The sequence below is a fragment of the Bos mutus genome, chromosome 15, assembly GCF_027580195.1.
Source record: "Bos mutus isolate GX-2022 chromosome 15, NWIPB_WYAK_1.1, whole genome shotgun sequence".
Lineage (NCBI taxonomy): Eukaryota > Metazoa > Chordata > Mammalia > Artiodactyla > Bovidae > Bos > Bos mutus.
The window spans coordinates 3,114,144-3,137,459 of NC_091631.1; the positions used below are offsets into that span (position 1 = coordinate 3,114,144).

Genomic DNA, 23,316 nt, shown 5'->3' on the forward strand with positions numbered 1-23,316 from the left:
TCTCCTGACTGTTTTCTTCATTGCGCACGCTGGAGGACTCTTCGGGGTTGGGAAATCTCGGAAGCTCTCAGTTCTTTGAGGAGTTTAAAAGCTGGAGCAGGACGGCTGAGTGGTGAGGGCCAGGGGGTTGGGGCGCCGGGGTTTTTGGCTGCAGCGCCAGCTTGGGGTGGGGGTGGGCCAGGCGAGGACGGGTGTCTGGCTCCAGAAGACCCTTTCCCAGGGTCCCGCGGAAGAAAGCCTTTGGTGAGCAGTTGGGCAACTGGCCCTCTTGGTCTGGATTGAATGAGGCGTGTGGGGCGGGGTTGGAAGTGACAACTTTCCAGAATGGAGGCCACATGGTGGATTTAAGAATTGGGTGGAGACGGGAGGTCCCACCAGGGGTCTCCACAAGGTGCGCAGAGAAACCTCCTCGAGGGGTGGACGCCTCCTCCAGCTCTGCGTCGTTTTCACCTCAGGTTCAGTTCAGCTCGGTTCAGTTCAGTCCCTCAGTCGTGTCTGACTCTTTGCAACCCTCTGGACGGCACCACACCAGGCCTCCTTGTCCATCACCAACTCCCGGAGTTCACTCAAACTCATGTCCATTGAGTCGATGATGCCATCCAACCATCTCATCCTCTGTCGTCCCCTTCTCCTCCCACCTTCAATCTTTCCCAGCATCAGGTTCTTTTCTAGTGACTCGTTCTTCACGTCAGGTGGCCAAAGTATTGGAGTTTCAGCTTCAGCATCAGTCCTTCACCTCAGGTAGTGGCCCCCCTTTTCTCTGTGGGTTCGTTCAAAGGCCACAGCTTTCTGTGAGACGGCTCCCTGACCACATCCTCATGGGAGGCTGTCCTCCTCGCTGCCCTCCATCCTGCGTCCCCTCTCTTGTCCCCAGCCTCCCTCCCCTCCCTGGAGGGGCCACGGTCTCAGCAGGGAGCTGCCTCGCTCCCTGAGGGGCTCGGGGCCCAAGTCAGGCCGTGTGCAGCCAGAATGCTCCAGGGCTGGCTCTCCAGCCCCGGGTCTCCCGGCTTCTTCCATCTTCTCCGGTCCTGTGGTCACTGAGACAGACAGTGTTCCTGCTCTTAGCTTCATTCCAGGCTGGGCTCCAGGAAGGATTGGAGCTTGAGAGGCGAGAGGCTGAGACTGCAAACTGGTGTTCAGAGGGCAGAGAGCCCTGGGTGGTGAGAGAGTGAGAGAGACTTCCTGGGGGTGTGGCTCTATGTGGGGCCCGAGGAGCGTATTCAAGGTTGTCTGGGGCACCTGTTTACACGGGTGTGTGGGTGTCTTGGTGTGTGCATGAGTAGTCTTTAGACACCTGTATATGTCTGTGTATACGTGAATCTGTGCTTGTAAATATGCACAAATCTGTGTGAGTCAGCGTGTATTTGTGTGTTGCTTGTGTGCACATTTTCTACATCTCTATGGAGATGCTCGTATGTCCGTGTACATCCCTGAGTGTGTGTATCTACTCATGCTTTCTCTTTCTCCACCTCACTCTCAAGGTCACCGAATGGTGTGGCTCGTGTGTGTGTGTGTCCAGCTTCGTTCTCCATTGCAGGACAAATCCCAGGTGAAATTCTCTCTACTTCCGGGTCTTCTACTTGGGACAACTTCAGCTTTTCATCTGAGTCAGTCTCCTTGGCCTTTAGCCTTTCTGTCTTGACTCCTTTCTACAGTTTCTGGGATCAGAGTCGCAGAGCCACCTTCCTCCCTGGCCACCCCCTGTTTCAGGATCTCTGCTCGTAAAGGAGCAGGGAGTCTAGAGCGGGACTTGCATGGACTCCTCAGGCTCCTGCGAGCCTGCAGTCGTGCCCTACTGTGACATTCTCAATGCTGTCCTTTCTGCAAGATGCAAATGATGATCGAAGGGTTGCTTCTTTTGCCGTGAGCTCACTGAGTGTTCTCGGCTAGGCATTTTCTGTGTATTATGTCCTTTAATCCTCATAATGACCCCATGAGTTATGTGTGCGGTGCATCCGTATCTCAAACAAAGAAAGTTAGTAGATGAACCAGTACCAACCCCTCAACTGCCTGACCCTAAGTTCATGCTCTTAACCACCAGGGCCTCAAGGGAGAAGCTGGGTTCTCCTGGAGTGTGTGCGGCGGGGTGTATATGGGGCCGGGTGGTGACCTCCATCAGGTTCTCTATTTGCAGGGCTCAGTGGGCAAATGTCCAGGGCCAGGGGGGAGCTGTCCGTGGTTCTGGGAAGGAAGGGGGCAGGATATGAAGGAGGGGCTCTTGGCCTTTTCCCACCAGGGACTGAAATGTCCTACGTTGAGAGCCCTTGGGAGATGACACCCTGCCTCAGTCTGGGGAGATGCCAGCGAGTGAGTCAGGGTGGTCCCTATGGAAAGAGCTGATGCTGCCAGACAAAGAGGAAGAGGGGGGCTCTGGAAGCGAAGGTGACCCCAGGGAAGAGGGGCCTGCTGAGTCCATCTCAGGCTGGGATGAGGTGGCCAAGGACCTTTAGCATTCTCAGGAAGAGTCCCTGCAGGCCAGACCTGCCACTTCCTGCTGGTGAGGAGCCCTGTGAACTTTAATCCTGCTCAGCTGAGTGGCCAGCGGCGGAGGAAAGGCCCAGCATGGAGATGGTGACAGCCTGTGTCACCGGTCATTTTCCGCCTTGGGGATCCTGGGGGTGTCACCAGAGGCTGAGGCTGGAAGACGTGTTGGGGGTAGAAGGCGAGAGTCTTGTGGAAACACAAGCTGCATTGTAATCTCCTTCCTTCAGATGTCTGTGGGGGTGGAAGGCGGGGGCTGAGCTTTGGAGACTTAAAAACCCAGCGTTCAGGTGGTTGAGTTTCTGTGAGAGGCGCTCAATTCTCGATCTCTCATCCTGCCTTGGAGGTTCCTTGGCAAATGTGCTACTGGGAAGGACTCATCCACGACTTCAACCTCAATGACCAAATCTGGTGTCCAGTAGAGGGTCAACCAGGGCCAAGTCGGGATGGGGGCCCCGATCACAGTGGGCAGGACAGGTCCTGGCTCTCAGTGGGAACTCCTCCTGACCCCAGCATGTGCTCAACTTGCTGCAGGTTCGTCTCTGTTTCTCTCTACAATCCGCTGGAGACCCGGGGACAGATGGATGTCTGGAAAAGACACGAAGGGGGACTGGGAAAAGCCAAGCATTTTTTCTTTGGTTAAATATCTTCCCTGCACATGTGCATGGGGGACCTTAGTTTCCTGGCCAGGGATTGAACCCAGTCACACACTTGGCCTTGGAAACTTGGAGTCTTAACCACTGGACCACCGGGGAAGTCCCGCCAAATGTTTAGGATCAGGATATGTGTGTGGAAGCCCCGCTCAGTCTCCGACTGTATGACCTGGGCAGGAAGACGAGCCTGGCTCTTCATCCGTAGGATGGGGTGGCCACGCCTGCCCTCCTCTTGTTAGAGGCAGAGGGATACATGTGTCCCTGGGACACAGAGAATGTGAGGGTGACCATCGATGTGGGTCTCCATTTGAGCTGGCCAGCCGGTGTCCAGCATGGTCCAGCCCCCCTTTAAGGGGGATGCCGGGCAGGCAGCAGCAGCAGCAGGCACGGACAGGCCAGCGCTGCCCACCTGCTTCCCTTCCCAGGCCGCAGCCCCTCTCCTTCCCTTTCGCCTCCTCAGGGGTCGCTGGATACCCTTCACTAGCTTGCCATCAGTGCCTGGAATTTGCGTCCCGGGCAGCCGGCCATCCCTGGGGCAGCGGCTGCATGTGTGACCCTGGGCACCTGAGGGGAGGTGGGAGAGGGGTGACCAACAGCAAGCCTAGAGGGGAGGGGCTAGGAAGAGCCAGACCTCCGGAGAGGGGCCTCCTGGGTCTCTAGACTCATCTCCACCTCGGTGTGGGGTGGGGAGGGAAAGACCCTCTTGGGGCTGAGTCGGGGGAACAAGAGGCTGAGAGCACTTCCCGCTGTGCCTTCACAGGAGGCCCTGGACTCGCTCAGTGAGGCTCAAGCCTCCCGTTCCACTCTTCCTACTGAGTTGGATCCTACCCGCAGCCTCCACCCTGCCCCTCCCACACCCAGCAATAAAAGTGCTTTCCTGAAACTGATTTCTTGCTTCTTCCTGTCATTGATGTCCTCTTCTGAGCCCCACCCACGAGCTTTCTGCCCTTAAGGACCGCCCCTTCCACCCTACTGGGTTTCATCAATAGGGTCAGTTCAGTTCAGTGCAGTCACTCAGTCGTGTCTGACTCTCTGCGTCCCCATGGACTGCAGCACGCCAGGCCTTCCTGTCCATCTCCAACTCCCAGAGCTTGCTCAAACTCACGCCCATTGAGTCGGTGATGCCATCCAACCATCTCATCCTCCGACCTCAATAGGGTCAGAGGATATCATTCGTAAGGAGGCTGGGGAATGGGGTCGGTGGGGCCTTCTCAGGACATGGGAAGGGACTCAGGTGCTCTTTTCACAAGATGCCCAGTCACTGCGGGTGCTACCAGGGCCACGCCCACCCCTCCAGCCTTTCTAGTGGACTCTGAACGCGCTGCGCTCGCTGCTGTTGCCTCAACATCAGAGTGTAGCAGCAGCTCCCTGGGAACAGTCCACAGCTCCCAGGAGTGGGCGTGTGAGAACTCCAGTCCTTTGCTCCTCAAGTGGAGTAATTCTGGGGCGTGTATTGGGCACCGCTTCCCAGGGTTTCCCAGTGGGATCAACTTGCAGTTATCCACTGAGGTGGCTGGCTTTATCACAGAGAGTATTGGCCACCTTCTCTTCCCTGTATGAACCCTCTTCTTCCCCACGTGTGTCCCAGCACCTCCCAGATAAACTATTTGCTCAAATCCTTGTCTCCGGCTGTATTTCTGGGGACTCTCAGTGGTAGAAAAACTGCTGTTAATATATGTACAACTCTGTGCAAGGCCTGGGAATTATGACAAGACAGAGCTTCAGGAGCATAACGATGTTTGTAATATAAGCACAACAGAATCTAGTTATGGGTACTACTAATTGTGCATCTGCAAAGCATTCCCTGCTATGGCAGGCAGCTTACAAAGTTGGCCTTGTGTGATCAGTAACTATTGTCTCTTTGACAGAACCAGGCTTAGAGAAGCGGTGACCTGGTTTTTGTCCGGGCTGAGCATCTAAATGTGACCCACGGAGGGATGCAAGGATCTCCAGAGCGTGGCCTTTCAGTCAGCAGGATTTCATGGCTGGAAGTGTTGGCTGCTTCCTGGACATGATCACATGGGATACACATGGAGGGGAGGCAGGAGACCGTGCACTACCTTTTAAAAGAGTCATTTGCGTGTGGCTGTGCTGGTCTTCATCACTGCGCGCAGGCTTTCTCTGGTTGCAACAGTGAGGACTACCCTCTAGTTGCAGCTCAGGGGTCAGTTGCCCCTCGACACCTGGCATCTTCCCAGACCAGGGACTGAACCAGTGTCCCTTGCCTTGCAAGGCAGACTCGTAACCACTGGACCATCAGGGAAGCCCCGAGTCCTCTACTCTTGTGTTCCCCTTGGGGCACAGGATTCCAACGTCGCTGAGGCCGAGGGAGTCCCAGTCCGAGGTGAGGAAGGAGGGCGTCCTGAACCCTCTGCTGGGGGTGTGGTGAGAAAGTAAGGCGTCAATGCCGTGAAGCCCTTTTCTCCAGAATTGCTGAAATTCACAGAAGTATAGAAGGTCCAACGGTCTTAGAGGCAAAGGAAAAACCTCACTTAAAAATAATTTCATTTTTTATGTATTTGATTTGGCTGTGTTGGGTCTTCCTTGGAGCTCAAAGGCTTCTCTAGCTGTGGCCCTGAACTGTAGAACTCAGGCGCTCAGGAGCTCTGTCTCACAGGCTCTGTTCGTGGCAGCAAGTGGGATCTAATTCCCTGACCAGGGATGGAACCCCGGCCCCTGATTTGGGAGCTTGGAGTCTCAGCCAATGGATCACCAGGGAAGTCCCACCTCAGGGCCTTAAGCAAATCAAGAAGCTTAATGTTTTGAGTGTGGCCCCGATAGGAGAGGCTACTTAAGCAAGTTTGCAGAGTGAGGTGAAAAAGAAAGAAATCAAACCGAGGTCCGCTGTACCTGCTGTTGTCTAGATTTCCATGACGGCGGTTTTCCGACACAACTTACGGGTTCAGGCCTGTGCTGGAGCAGAACTTTCGCTCCTGTCCTCGGGGACTTTGTGTTCTGGTGCGGGGAGGCGTTGCTTCTCTTTGTTCCAGAATTAATAATAAAGAGCAACAAAGTCCCTCGTTTATGAAGCATTAAATATGTGCTGGGCTCTGACTTTGTACTCAGGGAGACTTCATCTCATTCCTCACAAATCTCTTCTGTTGGCGGTGTGTTTGTGGCAGAAGTGTGACTTCAAGTCCATGAAGGTCTCCTTTGGGGGATTAAAGTCAGGAAGGGGGCCCGATGGAGGCACCCGGGCTCCTGGTAAGAGCGTCTCCATCACACGGTGCGTCTCCTCTGGGACACAGTGCAGGTGACAGGCTGCATCTCAAACATCCTTAAGTAAAACTTCAAATGAAATCAGAGAACTGGTCTTACATTCCCTAATATGTCCTTGTAGGTGATTTTCTCCCCTATGCTAAGTAGCTCTAGGAAACAACTCTTCCCAGAAGGTTATCATGTTGCTGGCTAATGACACCAGCTGACCTTATCGCTCATTGTGACTGCTGAGAGAAACGATCCTCCTGGCCTGGACCCCACGGACTTGGAGGAGTACGCGAAGTGGGGCTAGCCTTCCACGCTCGCCATCAACGGAATTCTTCAGCATAAAATCCAGAGATCAGGTTTTAGGATTCTGTAGTTGACCAATACCCAGACCCCCAAGTCAGGTAGATAAGCTGAGGGTCGGGTCCGTTGGCCCCGGGAGATAAGGGCTGAGACCGTTACTCTGCAATCAGCTCAGAAGTGACCTCTCAGATACTTCTCCATTTGCAGGGCCCTGGGGAGAGCAGAGCAGGGGCAGGCATCCAGGCCGGTCAGCCTCTGGGCGCCCTGTCCCTGGTGCCCTGAGCACTGGACGGCTGGGCAGAGTGCAGGAACAACGATGCACTGTCCCGCGAGGGTACCCCAGAGGGAGGCCCCGCCCGGATGGGTCCACGGGCTCAGGGCCGGGACGTCTGGCAGAATCCAGCCTCAGCCCTTGCTGGCCTCTCCTTGGATTGCAGTGAATGTGGCTGGAACTTGATCAGTATTTAGACATTTTGTTCATCACGGTACTTTGGCGTTTATGCTGATACTTAAGAAAAATTGCACAAAGTATTTATTTATCTTGACTACTGGATACTTCTGTGTTCCCTGAACTTTTGCAGCCGAGGCCGGTGTCTCCCTCGCCGCCCCTCACTGCTCGCCGCGGTGGTGACACAGAGCTGGTGGGAGACGGGGAGTGCGGGTGGGCAGGAGGGCGGCCCACAGAGCATCAGAACGACCTTGTAGGAAGCTCTCCAAATCCACCTGCTGTCTCCTTGCCAGCAGATAGGGCTCAAGGCTGGACGAAATGGCCTGCTCTAGATCAGTGGTCCTGAGAGGGGCAATTTTACTTTCCATTGTTATTTGTAAATGTGTAAGGACATATCCTAGTGCCTGACTGGGGGAGGCACGATTGACTTCCAGTGGGCAGAGATCCAAAGATGCTGTTAAACTTTATGAGACACAGGACAGATCACACCCCCAGCCTCCAACATAGAACCGTGTGACCTGCAAACCTTAAGATGCAAAGGCTGAGAACCTTTACTAGAGCGGCAGCAGAAAGGGCAGAGCATCGATTTTTCATCTTAAAGATGAGAAAGAGAGAGGGAGAGGAGAGGGAGAAACAGGAAGAGAGTGAAGAGGGGAAGGGGGGAGACAGACAGACAGAGAAGGGTTTCAGCCTCAAAGGCTTAGTAATCCCAGCTCCCCCACTTCCCACACAACCTTGGCAAGTCACCTGCCCTCTCTGAATCTCAGTCATTCTTCACATCAGTGAAGTCGGGCTGATCGCACGTCCTCGTGGGACCGAGGTGAGGAAGGTGAGGATCCAAGGATGTGATGCACAGGAAGCGTGCACACACGGCCTAACAAGAGCTCAGGAGGGCCGAGCCTCCCTTACCCTCCCCCTCCTCCCCCTGGTCTCCCTGCCCCCCGGATCCTCCATGGCATTTGCTGGAAAACTGACCCAGGGAAGGCTGCTTCTGGGACTGAAGAGGATTGTACAGACCTCGACCCTTTAGGGGCACTGATAAAAATTCAGTCTGGACAGTAGTCACGGGGGCTTCTGGAGCCTACTAGGGTGTTGGGACATCTATGTCCAAACAGGAGGCAGGTCCCTGGCGTCCCAGAAGAGTGCATGGCCCAAGGGTGGGAGGACTGAGCCAACCTCTTATCAGCCCCACTGTCCAACCCCTAGCCTGGGGCAATCCTCCTGGCCTCTTCCCATTTCCCCAAAGCCCAGTATAAGGGCAGCTTCTGTGCGCCAACAGCCAGAGGCTGAGAGCGGAGGCTTCAGACTCTCAGGAGGTAAGACTCCCTCGGTTTCCCCGGGAGGACAGGTCCAGGCCTGGGAAGAACCCAGGCTTTATATGGGAACCACCGGGGACTCCGGTCCTGTGCACCTTAATGACCCCTGTCCTCCCCCTTCTTCCCCAGTGTGTCTGACTCTGGCCCTGAAGGTGAGCACGCTTGTTCTTGCAGGAATGCTGGTCTGAGCTGAGCTCTGTCCCAGGGAGCAGTGATGTTCTCTCAGGAAAAGGGACTTGGGCTGACAACCCCCTGCTCTTCCCCTGATTCTCCAGCTCGGGGTCTGTTCGCTGGGAGACAAGGAAGCTCTCTACTTTGCCCTTTAATCTACCAGTTGAGCAGACCCTGCCTCTCCACTGTGTTCCAGGGGCCGTGCAGACACAAGGGAAGACCCCAGGAGGGATCGTGGAGCTGTGTGTCTGTCATAAGACGACTGTAGGAACATGAAAGGCTGCCTGCTCCTGCTCCTTCTGCTGCTGGGGACAGTTTCTGCTCTCTATCTGGGTGAGTGCTCCCCTTCCCTTCTCATCCATCTTCCGCTCATCTTTCTTGCATCATTTTTTGTTCTGGTAGGTCCAGGGCCACAGCCCACTGTTCAGTTGCCCCAGCCCCTCTCTAGTTAGATTTCTCCTGGACCCAGAGCTGTGACCTGAACATTCCCCCAGGGCTCCTTTGCAAGGGAAAACACCCCCTGTGAAGATGAGGGCTTCTCACATCTCTCCCTCCCAAATTACCCGCACGTGGTGTCAGCTGGCATCAGGTTCTCATGCATTTGTGTGTGTGATGCAAGAATTCTGGCTCATCCAACCCCCAAGGGATCCTTCTCGTCTTTGGTTGCAAATGGGGTCCCTAGGAAGATTGGGTGGAGCCATCAGAGCTGTCCTTGGTCCTGGAGGAAGGTGGTACTTGGTCTGATGGTGGGTTATTTCTTCTTTGCAGAGAAGGATGCCCCCCATGTGGGCAGTCCAGAGACACAGGCAGACCTGAGCCAGGATGCTGAAGGCTCAGGGGGGCAGGAAGGAGATCTGGCCCTGAGTGGTGAGGTGGTGGAGTTGGGGGGAGAGGAGGCCAAGGACACCCACGACGATGAGGGGGACTCAGAGTCAGACCCAGATGACTTAGATGAGGACGTGCAGTGCCCCAAGGAAGAGGAGACAGTGCAACTTCTGGGGACCCCTGGATGCAAGAGCTGCCGCTACCTGATGGTACAAACACCAAACATATTTAGGAAAGCTCTGGTAAGTGGCAAGGAGGCTGCTGTGTTGGTCTGGGTGTGGGGGAGACAGAGTGGATTCAACCTTCTGTTCCATATTATTTAGACAAGTGGTTCTCCAAGCATAACATGCATCAGAATATGTTAGTTACTCAACCGTGCCTGGCTCTTTGCGACCGTATGGAGTATAGCCCACCGGGCTCCTCTGTCCATGGAATTCTGCAGGCAAGAATACTGGAGTGGGTTGCCATGTCCTTCTCCAGGGGCTCTTCCCTGACCCAGGGATCAAACCTGGGTCTCCCAGATTGCAAACAGACTCTTTAGCATCTGAGCCACCAGGGAAGTCCCAGGATGCATCAGAAGTCTGATTAGAACACAGGTCTCTGGGGCGAATCCCCTCAATTTCAGGTTTAGCAAATCTGGGGTGTAAGGGTTTATATTTATAACCCATTCCCAGTTGATGTTATTGTTGGTCTAGGGACTGCACTTTGAGATCCACTGGTTTAGATAAAAAGCTTTGGAGTGAGGTGTACCTGTGCTAAATCCCGGAGCTGCCTTCATCAGCTGTTTCATTTGGACAAGTCACTTCACCTTTCCCGGCTCCTGTGTCCTCACTTGTCAGATGGCAATGTATGGTCCCACGTAGGAGTTGAGGTGAGGGTTAGCTAATACACAAAAAGCATTTAGAATAGTCTGTTGTTGTTCTTCAGTCTCTAAGTCATGTCCGACTCCTTTTTCCCCATGAACTTCAGCACGCTAGGCTCCCCTGTCCTTCTCTATCTCCTGGAGTTTGCTCAGATTCATGTCCACTGAGTCACTGAGGCTATCTAACCACCTCATCCTCTGCAGACTCCTCCTTTTGCCTTCAATCCCTCCCAGCATCAGGGTCTTTTCCAATAAGTCAGCTCTTAGAATCAGGTGGCCAAAGTATTGGAGCTTCAGCTTCAGCATCAGTCCTTCCAATGAATCTTCAAGTTTGAAATCCTTTAGGATGGACTGGTTGGATCTCCTTGCAGTCCAAAGGACTCTCGAGACTCTTCTCCAGCACAATTTGAAAGCATCAGTTCTTTGGTGCTCAGCATTCTTTATGTTCTAACTCTCACATCCACACATGACTACTGGAAAAACAATACCTTTGACTAAAGGGACCTTTGTTGGCAAAGTGATGTTTCTGCTTTAAAAAGCTCTAGGTTTGTCATAGCTTTCCTTCCAAGGAACAAATGTCTTTTAATTTCACGGCTGCAGTCATCTCCACAGTGATTTTGGAGCCCAAGAAAAGAAAATCTGTCACTGTTTATACTTTATCCTCTTCTGCTTCCCATGAAGTGATGGGACCTGAGGCCATGATCTTAGTTTTTTGAATGTTGAGTTTAAGCCAGCTTTTTCACTCTCCTCTTTTACCCTCATCAAGAGGCTGTTTAGTTCCTCTCCACTTTCAGCCATTAGAATGATATCATCTGCATATCTGAGGTTGTTGATATTTCTCCTGGTATTGTTGATTTCAGGTTGTAATTCATCCAGGCCAGCATTTCACATGATGTATTCTGCATATAAGGTAAATAAGCAGGGTGACTATCAACAGCTTTGTCATACTTCTTTCCCAATTTGGAACCAGTCAGTTGTTCCATGTTCTGTTCTAACTGTTGCTTCCTGACCTGCACACAGGCTTCTCAGGAGGCAGGTCAGGTGGTCTGGGATCCCTGTCTCTTGAAGAATTTTCCACAGTCCTTTCTTGTGATCCACACAGTCAAAGGCTTTGGCATAGTCAATAAAGCAGAAATGGATGTTTTCTGGATCCAACAGATATTGGCGGTTTGATCTGTGGTTTCTCTGCCTTTTCTAAACACGGCCAGTACTTCTGAATGTTCTCCGGGCGTGCACTCTCGAAGCCCGGCCAGCACTTCTGAATGTTCTCTGGGCGTGCACTCTCGAAGCCCAGCTTGAAGGATTTGAGCTTCACCTGCTGACATGTGAAATGAGGGCAATTGTATGGCAGTTTGGACATTCTTTGGCACTGCAATTCTTTTGAACTGAAATGAAAACTGACCTTTTCCAGTCCTGAGGTCACTGCTGAAGTTTTTTCAAATTTGCTGCCAAATATTCTGTGCACGACTGAAGCGACTTAGCAGCAGCAGCATTCTGTGCAGCACTTTCACAGCATCTTCTTTTAGGATTTGAAATAGCTCAGCTGGAATTCCATCGCCTCCACTAGCTTTCTTTGTAGTAATGCTTCCCAAGGCCCCCTTGACTTCACACTTAGGATGTCTGGCGGGAGGTGAGTGACCACACCATCATGGTTATCTGGGTCATAGGACGTTTTTTTGTATAGTTCTTTTGTGTATTCTTGCTACCTCTTCTTACGCTCTTCTGCTTCTCTTAAGTCCTTACTCTTTCTGTCCTTTATGGTGACCATCCTTGTAGGAAATATTCTCTTTATATCTCCAATTATCTTGAAGAGTTCTCAGTCTTTCCCGTTTTATCATTTTCCTTGATTTCTTTGCGTTGCTCCTTAAGAAGGGTTTCTGCAGACTCAGGGACTTGCAAGAAACAGTGAATTTTCTACCCCACTATTCTCTGTGCAGAGCATCTGCAAGAAGTGCTACGGAGGCAACCTCATCTCCATCCACAACCTCCTCTTCGATAATTGCATCTCACGCTGGGCCAGAAGGATCAACCAAGCAAAGGTCTGGATCGGCGTCATCATCAAGCTCTGGGTAAATGAAGGGCAAATTTCCTGGTATCAGAAGGTCTTTCTTTTCTTTTTCAAGTTGGTTTAATACTGTAAAATCAATTCACTATCTTAAAAATTTTTTTTATTTTTTTATGGCTGCGATGGGTTTTTGTTAGTACATGGCAGGCTTTCTCTAGTTGCAGCGAGCAGGGGCTGATCTCCAGTTGTGATGCTCGGGCTTCTCACCGGGTGGCTTCTCTCATTGCAGACCATGGGCTCTAGGGTGCACAGGCTTCACAGTTGCTGTCAGAGGCTCTAGAGCCCTGGGTCAGGAGTTTTGGCTCTCAGGCTTTGTTGCTCTGTGGTATGTGGGATCTTCCAGGACCAGGGATCGAACCCATGGCCCCTGCAAGGGCAGGCAGCTTCTTCACCACTGGACCACCAGGGAAGGCCTGGGGCTCGAGTGTTTCTGAGTGCCTCAAGGCACCACCTGCCCCCACCGAGCCTCATCCTAGCCCCGGAAGCCGGCTTGTGCTGACTTAGACGTGATGACTGAGCGCTTCTCCTCCTCATCCGTGTTCTTTCTCTCGTCTGCCTCACACTCTCCACCAGAGCTGGCTGTGAAATGTCTACCAGTCCGTCACTGGAGTCAGGAGACAAGAGTTCACACCCAGCTTGGTCCCTTAGTGGCTGAATGCCTGCCTCTGTATTTCGGTGTCCTCATCTCTGAGGGGGTCCTTCCCTCAGAGTGACCCTGGGGGCTGTGCCTGAGTAAGTGCTGTCACATTTGCTGCTCAGCTGTGGTCCCGGGACCAGAGTATCAACATCACCTGGTAGCTTGTTAAAATACAGGATCCTGGGCCGCACCCCAGACCTCCCGAATCAGAATCCACATTTCCACCAGATCGCTAGGAGATGTGTCTGCTCAGTGAAGTTTGAGAAGCCTGCTCTGCGTGAGAGCTGGAAGCGATGTTTGCTCTTCCGTGTCACTGCCTGAAAACGCTCAGGGGTGGGTCTGTACGGTGGGGTCCTATCCAGGTGACACAGTGAGAGGAGATTATAGACGTCCAGGAGGGATGCTCAGGGGACTTAGGAGCCCCAGCACCTGTCTTCCTGGACCTCCGCCCTCTGACCCAGCCTGTCTCTTCTGTAGTCCATATACAAGACATTTCGCTGGACCGATGGGAGTCGCTGGAATTTTGGATACTGGGCCCGAGGGCAGCCTGGGAATGGGAAAGGCCACTGCGTGGACCTGAGCACCAAAGGTGAGGGGGCCAGGCCCCCGGACGAGGGAGGTGGTGGACTCGCCCACATGCCCCTGTGAGCTGCACAGACACGCCTCCCCTCACACAGCCTCCCCCACTAGAGAACTGCACCCTGTGTGTGAGCAGGGCTGAGGTGCAAGGATCCTCAGAGCCACAGTGAGGGGTCTTGGACGGGGCTGGGGGCTCTGTGTCCTCCAGACTCAGAGAGGCTCCTTCCCTTCCTCTGACAGGACGGTGACAAGGAGAGAGTGTGGGACAAATGGGAGGGACACTCGGGAATGGGAGGTGTGGCCGAGGGACACGGGAAAGATATGGGAACTAGGGCCAGCTGACAGATGATTCCCCAGCTCCCAACAGCACGGCTGCCCGACGTGCGGGAGTTTAGAACAGGGGCGAAGACTACACGGGCTGCTCAGATGGCCGAGGTCCACATCTGGCTCCATTCACTGCTTGTCTGCTGAGATCAGGGCAGGTTATCACTCCCCTGAGCCTCAGTTTTCCCCATCTGTGAAGTGGGAGTGCTGGCAGCCCTGACCTCCTGGCATCACTGTGAGGATGGAAGGACAGTCCATAGGAAGCCCTTAGCACACTGTCTCTGCAAGAGAAGAGATCAGTTATCGTGGCTAGCTGGGACATGGGGAGACACACGGCCCTCGGCTTGGCCGGCAAAGGTCAGCTGAGAGGTGCCTGGCCGGGCACTGGGGGACACAGGCCACACTCAGGTGGACTGACAGCACTGTGCTCTCTGCCTGCAGGGGGTCACTGGCGACGAGCTTCATGCAAGTGGCGGCTGCCCTTCATTTGCTCCTACTAAGCTGGAGGCGGAAGACCCTGCTCCCCCCGCCACCGCCCCTCTGCCTGCCTGGTCTCACCCACGGCCCCCTTGCCCCCAGCCTCCCTGGGTCATAAAGCCACGTTCTCACAGCATCTCCTGACTGTTGTCTCTTTGCTGCGCACTTTGGAGGAGTCCTCTCTGTTGGAGAATCCTGGAAGCCCTCGTTCTGGCTTTGCAGGCAGGGCAGGGGGACTTTGAGAAGTAACAGCTGGAGTGGGACTCCTGCCGGCAGGGCAGGAGCGGGTGGCACTGGGGGGTTTCACTGCAGTGGCCCCTCGGGGCAGCCGGGACCAGGCAGAGGTCCCGTTCCCAAAGGCCCCCCCCCCAGGGTCTGGTGAAAGAAGGTCCTTGTTCATGGGGCTGGGGGGACTGGCCCTCTTTCTTTGGATTCAGCAAGGCATGCGGGGTGTGGCCAGAAGTGGTGGCTTTCCAAGTGGAGGCGGCGAGGGGGACTGGAGGGCTGGATGGAGCAGTGAGTGCCTCCTGGAGTCACCACGTGGTGGAGGAGAAAGGGGTCTCTCCCGGGGTGGCCTGCTCCTCCAGCCCCTGTGCGGTCTGGCCTCAGGTATCGGGCCCTCTTTAACATTCTCCTAGCCATCTGTGGGTGTGTTCAAAGGTCCCGGCTTCTAGGACGGCTCCCCCCTCTCTCCTTTCTCTAGAGAGTCGCTGTCATCCTTACAGCCAATCCTCTGTCCTTGGTCCCCTTGTTCCGGCTCTTCAACTTGGGGCAGATTCAGTTTTTCAACTGAGGAAATCTCAGCCTTCAGCTTTTCTTTCTCCACTTGACTCCTTTCTATTGTTTCTGGGATCAGAGTCACAGAGCCACCTTCCTCCCTGCCCACCCACCTGTTCCAGGATCTCTGCTCATGAAGAAGCAGGGACTCTAGAGCGGGACTTGCAGGGACGCCTCAGGCTCCTGCGAGCCTGCAGTCTTGTCCTACTGTGACATTCTCAATGCTGTCCTTTCTGCAAGATGCAAATGATGACCAATCTTTTGCTGTGAGCTCATTGAATGTTCTGTGCTAATAATTTTCTGTGCATTATGTCCTTTAATCCTCATAATATCCCCATGAGGTATGTGTGTGGTGCATCCAGATCTCAAACAAAGGAAGTTAGTAGATGATGGAATTAATACCAAACCCTCAACTGCCTGACCCTAAGTTCATGCCCTTAACCATGAGGACCTCATGTGGGAGCCTGGGTTCTCCTGGGGTGAGTGTGTGGTATAGGGGTGGAGACGTCCATTCAGTCACTTCAGTCACTCAGTCATGTCCAGCTTTTTGCAACCCCCTGGACTGCAGCATGCCAGGCTTCCCTGTTCATCATCAACTCACAGAGTTCACTCAAACTCATGTCCATCGGGTCGATGATGCCATGCAACCATCTCATCCTCTGTCGTCCCCTTCTCCTCCTGCCTTCAATCTTTCCCAGCATCAGGGTCTTTTCAGTGAGTCAGTTCTTCACACCAGGTGGCTAAAGTATTGGAGCTTCAGCTTCAGCATCAGTCCTTCCAATGAACACTCAGGACTGATCTCCTTTAGGACAGATTGGTTGGATCTCCTTGCTGTCCAAGGGACTCTCAAGAGGTTTCTCCAACACTACAGTTCAAACCCATAAATTCTTCAGCACTCAGCTTTCTTTATAGTCCAACTCTCACATCCATACATGACTACTGGAAAAACCATAGCTTTGACTAGATGGACCTTTGTTGGCAAAGTAATGCCTCTGATTTTTAATAAGCTGTCTAGGTTGGTCATAACTTTCCTTCCAAGGAGCAAGTATCTTTTAATTTCATGGCTGCAGTCACCATCTGCAGTGATTTTGGAGATCCCAAAAATAAAGTCTGACACTGTTTCCACTGTTTCCCCATCTATTTCCCATGAAGTGCCAGGACTGGATGCCACGATCTTAGTTTTCTGAATGTCGAGTTTTAAGCCAACTTTTTCACTCTCCTCTTTCACTTTCATCAAGAGGCTCTTTAGTTCCTCTTCACTTTCTGCCATAAGGGTGGTGTCATCTGCATATCTGAGGTTATTGATATTTCTCCCAGAAATCTTGATTCCAGCTTGTGTTTCACCCAGCCCAGTGTTTCTCATGATGTACTCTGCATATAAGTTAAGTAAGCAGGGTGACGATATACAGCCTTGACGTACTCCTTTCCCTATTTGGAACCCTTCTATTGTTCCATGTCCGGTTCTAACTGTTGCTTCCTGACCTGCATACAGATTTCTCAAGAGACAAATCAGGTGGTCTGGTAGTCTCATCTTTTTAAGAATTTTCCACAGTTTGTTGTATTCCACGCAAGGCTTTGGCATAGTCAATAAGCAGAAATAGATGTTTTTCTGGAACTCTCTTGCTTTTTCAATGATCCAACAGATGTTGGCAATTTGATCTCTGGTTCCTTTGCCTTTTCTAAATCCAGCTTGAACATCTGGAAGTTCACAGTTCACATACTGTTGAAGCCTGGTTTGGAGAATTTTGAGCATTACTTTACTAGCGTGTGAGATGAGTGCAATCATGCCGTAGTTTGAGCATTCTTTGGTATTGCCTGTCTTTGGGATTGAAATGAAAACTGACCTTTTCCAGTCCTGTGGCCACTGCTGAGTTTTCCAAATTTGCTGGTATATTGAGTGCAGCACTTTCACAGCAACATCTTTCAGGATTTGAAATAGCTCAACTGGAATTCCATCACCTCCACTAGCTTTGTTCGTAGTGATGTTTTCTAAGGCCCACTTGACTTCACATTCCAGGATGTCTGGCTCTAGGTGAATGATCACACCATCATGATTATCTGGGTCATGATGATCTTTTTTGTACAGTTCTTCTGTGTATTCTTGCCATCTCTTCTTAATATCTTCTGCTTCTGTTAGGTCCATATGTTTTTCTTTACTGTGCCCATCTTTGCATGAAATGTTCCCTCGGCATCTCCAATTTTCTTGAAGATCTCTAGTCTTTTCCATTCTATTGTTTTCCTCTATTTCTTTGCATTGATCACTGAGGAAGGCCGTCTTATCTCTCCTTGCTATTCTCTGCATTCAAATGGATATAGCTTTCCTTTTTCCCCTTTGCCTTTCGCTTCTCTTCTTTTCACAGCTATTCATAAGGCCTTCTCAGAAAACCATTTTGCCTTTTTGCATTTCTTTTTCTTGGGGATGGTTTGATCCTTGCCTCCTGTACAATGTCATGAACCTCTGTCCATAGTTCTTCAGGTACTCTGTTTATCAGATCCAATCCCTTGATTCTATTTCTCACTTCCACTGTATAATCATAAGGGATTTGATTTAGGTCATACCTGAATGGTCTAGTGGTTTTCCCTACTTTCTTCAATTTAAGTCTGGATTTGGCAATAAGGAGTTCATGGTCTGAGCCACAGTCAGCTTCCAGTCTTGTTTTTGCTGACTATATAGAGCTTTTCTATCTTTGGCTGCAAAGAATATAATCAACCTGATTTCACTTTTGGCCATCTGGTGATGTCCATGTGTAGAGTCTTCTCTTGTGTTGTTGGAAGAGGGTGTTTGCTATGACCAGGGCATTCTCTTGGCAAAACTCTCTTAGTCTTTGCCCTGTTTCATTCTGTACATCAAGGCCAAATTTGCCTGTTAATCCAGGTGTTTTTTTGACTTCTTACTTTTGTGGTCCAGTCCCCTATAAGAAAACGACATCTGTTTTGGTTGTTAGTTCTAGAAGGTCTTGTAGGTCTTCATAGAACCATTCAACTTCAGCTTCTTCAGCATTACTAATCGGGACATAGACTTGGATTACCATGATATTGAATGGTTTGCCTTGGAAACGAACAGAGATCATTCTGTCGTTTTTGAGATTGCATCCGAGTACTGCATTTCGGACTCTTTTGTTGACCATGATGGCTACTCCATTTCTTCTAATAGATTCTTGCCCTCAGTAGTAGATATAATGGTCATCTAAGTTAAATTCACCCATTCCAGTCCATTTTAGTTCACTGATTCCTAGAATGTCAGTGTTCACTCTTGCCACCTCCTGTTTGCCCACTTCCAATTTGCCTTGATTCACGGACCTAACTTTTCAGGTTCCCATTCCATTTTGCTCTTTACAGCGTTGGCCCTTGCTTCCATCAGGCTGAGCATCTGAATGTGACCCGTGGAGGGATGCAAGGATCTCCAGAGCGTGGCCTTTCAGTCAGCAGGATTTCGTGGCTGGAAGTGTTGGCTGCTTCCTGGACATGATCACATGGGATACACATGGAGGGGAGGCAGGAGACCGTCCCTGACGCTTTCATTTTTTCTTAAAAAAAAAAAATCATTTCTTTGTCGCTGCGCTGGTCCTTGTTGCTGCGCACAGGCTTTCTCTAGTTGCAGGAAGTGAGGACTGCTCTACAGCTGCAGCTCAGGGGCTCAGTTGCCCCATGAGACGTGGGATCTTCCCAGACCAGGGACTGAACCAGTGTCCCTTGCCTTGCAAGGCAGACTTGTAACCACTGGACCATCAGGGAAGCCCCGAGTCCTCTACTCTTGTGCTCACCTTGGGGCACAGGATTCCAACGTCGCTGAGGCCGAGGGAGTCCCAGTCTGAGGTGAGGCAGGAGGGTGTCCTGAACCCACTTAGCTGGGGCAGGTGCAGTGATCAGAAAGTGAGACATCAACGCTGTGAAGCCCTTTTCTCCAGAACTCCTCAAATACATAGAAGAACATAAGGTCCCAGGGTCTTAGAGGCAAATAAATAACCTCATTTAAACATTATTTTATTATTTATTCATTTGATTTGGCTGTGCTGGGTCTTCTTTGGAGTTCAAAGACTTCTCTAGCTGTGGCCCTGGTCTGTAGAGCTCAGGTGCTCAGTAGCTGTGTCTCGCAAGCTCTGTTTGTGGCAGCAAGTGGGATCTAATTGCCTGACCAGGGATGGAACCCCAGCCCCTGATTTGGGAGCTTGGAGTCTCAGCCAATGGATCACCAGGGAAGTCCCACCCCAGGGCCTTAAGAAGCAAATTAAGAACCCTAATATTTTGAGTGTGGCCCCGATAGGAGAGGCTACTTAGTCAAGTTTGTAAAGTGAGGTAAAAAATTAAGAAATCAAACCGAGGTCCGCTGTACCTGCTGTTGTCTAGATTTCCATGACGGCGGTTTTCCGACACAACTTACGGGTTCAGGCCTGTGCCGGTGCAGAGCTTTCGCTCCTGTCCTCGGGGATTTTGTGCTCTGGTGCGGGGAGGCGTTGCTTCTCTTTGTTCCAGAATTAATCATAAAGAGCAACAAAGTCCCTCGTTTATGAAGCATTAAATATGTGCTGGGCTCTGACTTTGTGCTCAGGGAGACTTCATCTCGTTCCTCACAAATCTCTTCTGTTGGCGGTGTGTTAGAGGCAGAGGTGTGACTTCTATCTTTGGGGGTTAAATCAACAAGGAGGCATTTGGGCTCCTGGAAAGAGTCTGTGTCTTGACGTGGCTCCATCACAGGGTGAGTCTCCTCTGGGACAATTCCGCGCGCAGTCTACGATACAGTGCAGGCGACAGGCCGCATCTTACACATCCTTAGATACATTTTAAATACAGTAGGAGCCCTGGACTGATATCCCCACATGTGGGCTTCCTGTCACCTTCCCCTGCAAAACGATGCTAACTAAGCCCTGGGCAGTTCAGCTGGCGTCTTTACAGCAGAGTCCCTGGAGTTCCTTACATCATCCTGAACACAGAGCGGGCCCTCAGCCAACTCTCGGGGCTTCCTGGTTGACCAGGGAGACAGCTGGGTCCTGGTTTCCTGACATGTGGGCTACCCCGAGCCCACATGCCTGGCACTGTCCTCGGAGCGTTACTGGAGCAGACCTCATCTGAGGTAGGCGTTGTCATCAGCCTTGGTTTGTGGATGGGAATATTGAGACCCGAGTGGCTGACTCTGGAGTGGCGATTGCATTTTACAACACAGCACACTGCCCTCTGCGAGATGTGGGGCTGACGGACCTCACACAAGGGGCAGAGCTGAAACCCCTACGAACAGAGATGCACGCGGTAAGCTAGAGAGGTGGGGTTTCACGGATGCTGAAAAGGTAGGCGCCATCACCTAATGGGTAACAGTTGAGCGAATCAAAGACAGCAAGGTCATGGGAGTCACTCACTAGGCTCAGACATGCGTCTTCGACCTCGCCGTGTGGCCTTGGGCAAGTCACTTCCCCTCTCTGATGGATCTGTCGACTAGAACGGCGGTGCCTAAGGCCCTCAGGTGAACGTAAAGATTAAGAGGGTAGGATAAGGATACAAAAGCCTTACTGAAGCACAGCGTTGGGATGGTGTGGGGCTCCAGAAATGTTATGTCCAGACTTCCAGCCCCATGGTTAAGACTCTGAGCTTCCCCTGCAGGGCGTGTGGGACCGATCCTTGGTTGGGGAAGTAAGACTCTGCCTGCCTCATGGCAAGGCCTAGAGAGCTGTTTCCAGTTTCACACTGGGCCACACCATCATGATGTCGAGGGGGCCCCTGAAGTCACTGGGATGTCTTTGCCCAGGGTCAGCCTAGGGGAGAGGCCGGCGAGAGGGATGGGATTCCAGGGACAGGAGGCCAAGGGTAGGCAGGCGGATAAGGAGCCAGAAGGCCTGTCTCTGACTTGTCGTGTGGTCTTGGGCAACTTATTTCAGCTCTCTGAGAGGCTGTTTCCTAATGTGTGAAACAGGGACGTTTACATGAAACAGCGCTTGAGAAGCGTATCATGGCGTTGGTCTGCAACACCAGCCGATGTTATTGGTCATCCCAGCTGCTGTGTGGAATGGTGTCCCTGGCCTGGGCCCAGGACTGGCAGAATAATGGAGGGGTGCCTAGGCCTCCACTCCTCCTCCAAGGGAAGTCTCCAGCTTGACATCTGAAGACCAGGTTTTCCCTCTCTGGAATTGACCAATTCCCCCCAAGCCCCAAGTCAGGTAGATAAGCTGAGGGTCGGGTCCGTTGGCCCCGGGAGATAACGGCTGAGACCGTTACTCTGTAATCAGCCCAGAAGTGACCTCTCAGATACTTCTCCATTTGCAGGGCCCTGGGGAGAGCAGAGCAGGGGCAGGCATCGAGGCCGGTCAGCGTCTGGGCACCCTGTCCCTGGTGCCCTGAGAACTGGACGGCTGGGCAGGAGTGCAGGAACAACGATGCACTGTCCCGCGAGGGTACCCCAGAGTGGAGGCCCCACCCTGACAGGTCCACGGGCTAAGGGCCATGATGTCTGGCAGAATCCAGCCTCAGCCCTTGCTGGCCTCTCCTTGGATTGCAGTGAATGTGGCTGGAACTTGATTGATGAATATATTGATGTTTGTTCATCACAGTACTTTCGCAGTGATTCTGACTTTTAAGAAAGATTGCATGAAATGTTTATTTATCTTGACTACTGAATTCTTTAGTGTCCCCTTGAACTCTGCAACTGAGCTGAGTGCCTCATTTGCTGCCTCTTGTGCCGACCGTGGGGGCTGGTGGGTTAGAAGGGAAGCGTGGCCCACAGAGAATGGGAAGACTCAGTATGAAGGTCTCCACTCCAGCTGTTGCTTCCTTATGAGAAGATCTGCCTCTAGGCTGGACAACAAGGCCTGAACTAGGTCAGTGAACTTGAGAGAGGCAGTTTTGCTTTCTTGAGAACATTTGGAAATGTGTGGAGACGTATCAGAGTGACTTAACGGTGCTGAACTTTCTACAAAACATAGGAGAACCCCTCCACCGACCCCCATCAAAGAATGATTTGACTCCCAACAATAATTGTGCAAAGGCTGAGAGCCTTGATCGAGAGCCACGGTATAAAGGAAAGAGCATGCATTTTTCATCTTAAAGATGAGAAAGAGATGGAGAGAGAGGAGAGGGAGAAACAGGAAGAGAGTGAAGAAGGGAAAGAGGAGGAGAGACAGACACAGAGAGGGAGAGAAGGTTTTGAGCCTCAAAGGCTTAGTAATCCCAGCTCCCCCACTTCCCACACAACCTTGGCAAGTCACCTGCCCTCTCTGAATCTCACTCTTCACATCAGTGAAGTCGGGCTGATCGCACGTCCTCGTGGGACTGAGGTGAGGAAGGTGAGGATCCAGGGATGTGACGCACAGGAAGCGTGCACACACGGCCTAACAAGAGCTCAGGAGGGCCGAGCCTCCCTTACCTCCCCCTCCTCCCCCTGGTCTCCCTGCCCCCGGATCCTCCATGGCATTTGCTGGAAAACTGACCCAGGGAAGGCTGCTTCTGGGACTGAGGAGGATTGTACAGACCTGCACCCTTTAGGGGCACTGATAAAAATTCAGTCTGGACAGTAGTCACGGGGGCTTCTGGAGCCTACTAGGGTGTTGGGGCATCTATGGCCAAACAGGAGGCAGGTCCCTGACGTCCCAACAGAGTGCAGGGCCCAAGGGTGGGAGGACTGAACCAACCTCTTATCAGCCCCACTGTCCAACCCCCGAGCCTGGGGCAATCCTCCTGGCCTCTTCCCACTTCCCCAAAGCCCGGTATAAGGGCAGCTTCTGTGCGCCAACAGCCAGAGGCTGAGAGCGGAGGCTTCAGACTCTCAGGAGGTAAGACTCCCTCGGCTTCCCCGGGAGGACAGGTCCAGGGCTGGGAAGAACCCGTGCTCTGTATGGGAACCAGCGGGGACTCCGGTCCTGTGCACCTTAATGACCCCTGTCCTCCCCCTTCTTCCCCAGTGTGTCTGACTCTGGCCCTGAAGGTGAGCACGCTTGTTCTTGCAGGAATGCTGGTCTGAGCTGAGCTCTGTCCCAGGGAGCAGTGACACGCTCTCAGGAAAAGGGACTTGGGCTGACAACCCCCTGCTCTTCCCCTGATTCTCCAGCTCGGGGTCTGTTCGCTGGGAGACAAGGAAGCTCTCTACTTTGCCCTTTAATCTACCAGTTGAGCAGACCCTGCCTCTCCACTGTGTTCCAGGGGCCGTGCAGACACAAGGGAAGACCCCAGGAGGGAACGTGGAGCTGTGTGTCTGTCACAAGCCTGCAGGGAC

At 52.3% G+C, this 23,316-nt stretch overlaps 1 protein-coding gene across 1 annotated transcript; it reads left to right on the top strand.

The window, feature by feature from the left end:
- Nucleotides 1-8,848: 8,848 nt before the first annotated feature.
- Nucleotides 8,849-14,368, top strand: LOC102283932 (proteoglycan 3). The gene is made up of 5 exons (XM_005910478.2): nt 8,849-8,909; nt 9,345-9,643; nt 12,201-12,332; nt 13,443-13,554; nt 14,310-14,368. Exons 1-5 carry the CDS (start codon nt 8,849-8,851, stop codon nt 14,366-14,368), a joined length of 663 nt encoding a protein of 220 aa, XP_005910540.2.
- Nucleotides 14,369-23,316: the final 8,948 nt, after the last annotated feature.

Excerpts from the sequence above, each read along its gene's own strand:
- LOC102283932 (XM_005910478.2), top strand. The coding sequence starts at position 8,849 with ATGAAAGGCTGCCTGCTCCTGCTCCTTCTGCTGCTGGGGACAGTTTCT. Across the intron at positions 12,333-13,442 it reads GCGTCATCATCAAGCTCTGG|TCCATATACAAGACATTTCG; the intron begins GTAAATGAAGGG and ends TCTCTTCTGTAG. Across the intron at positions 13,555-14,309 it reads CGTGGACCTGAGCACCAAAG|GGGGTCACTGGCGACGAGCT; the intron begins GTGAGGGGGCCA and ends CTCTGCCTGCAG.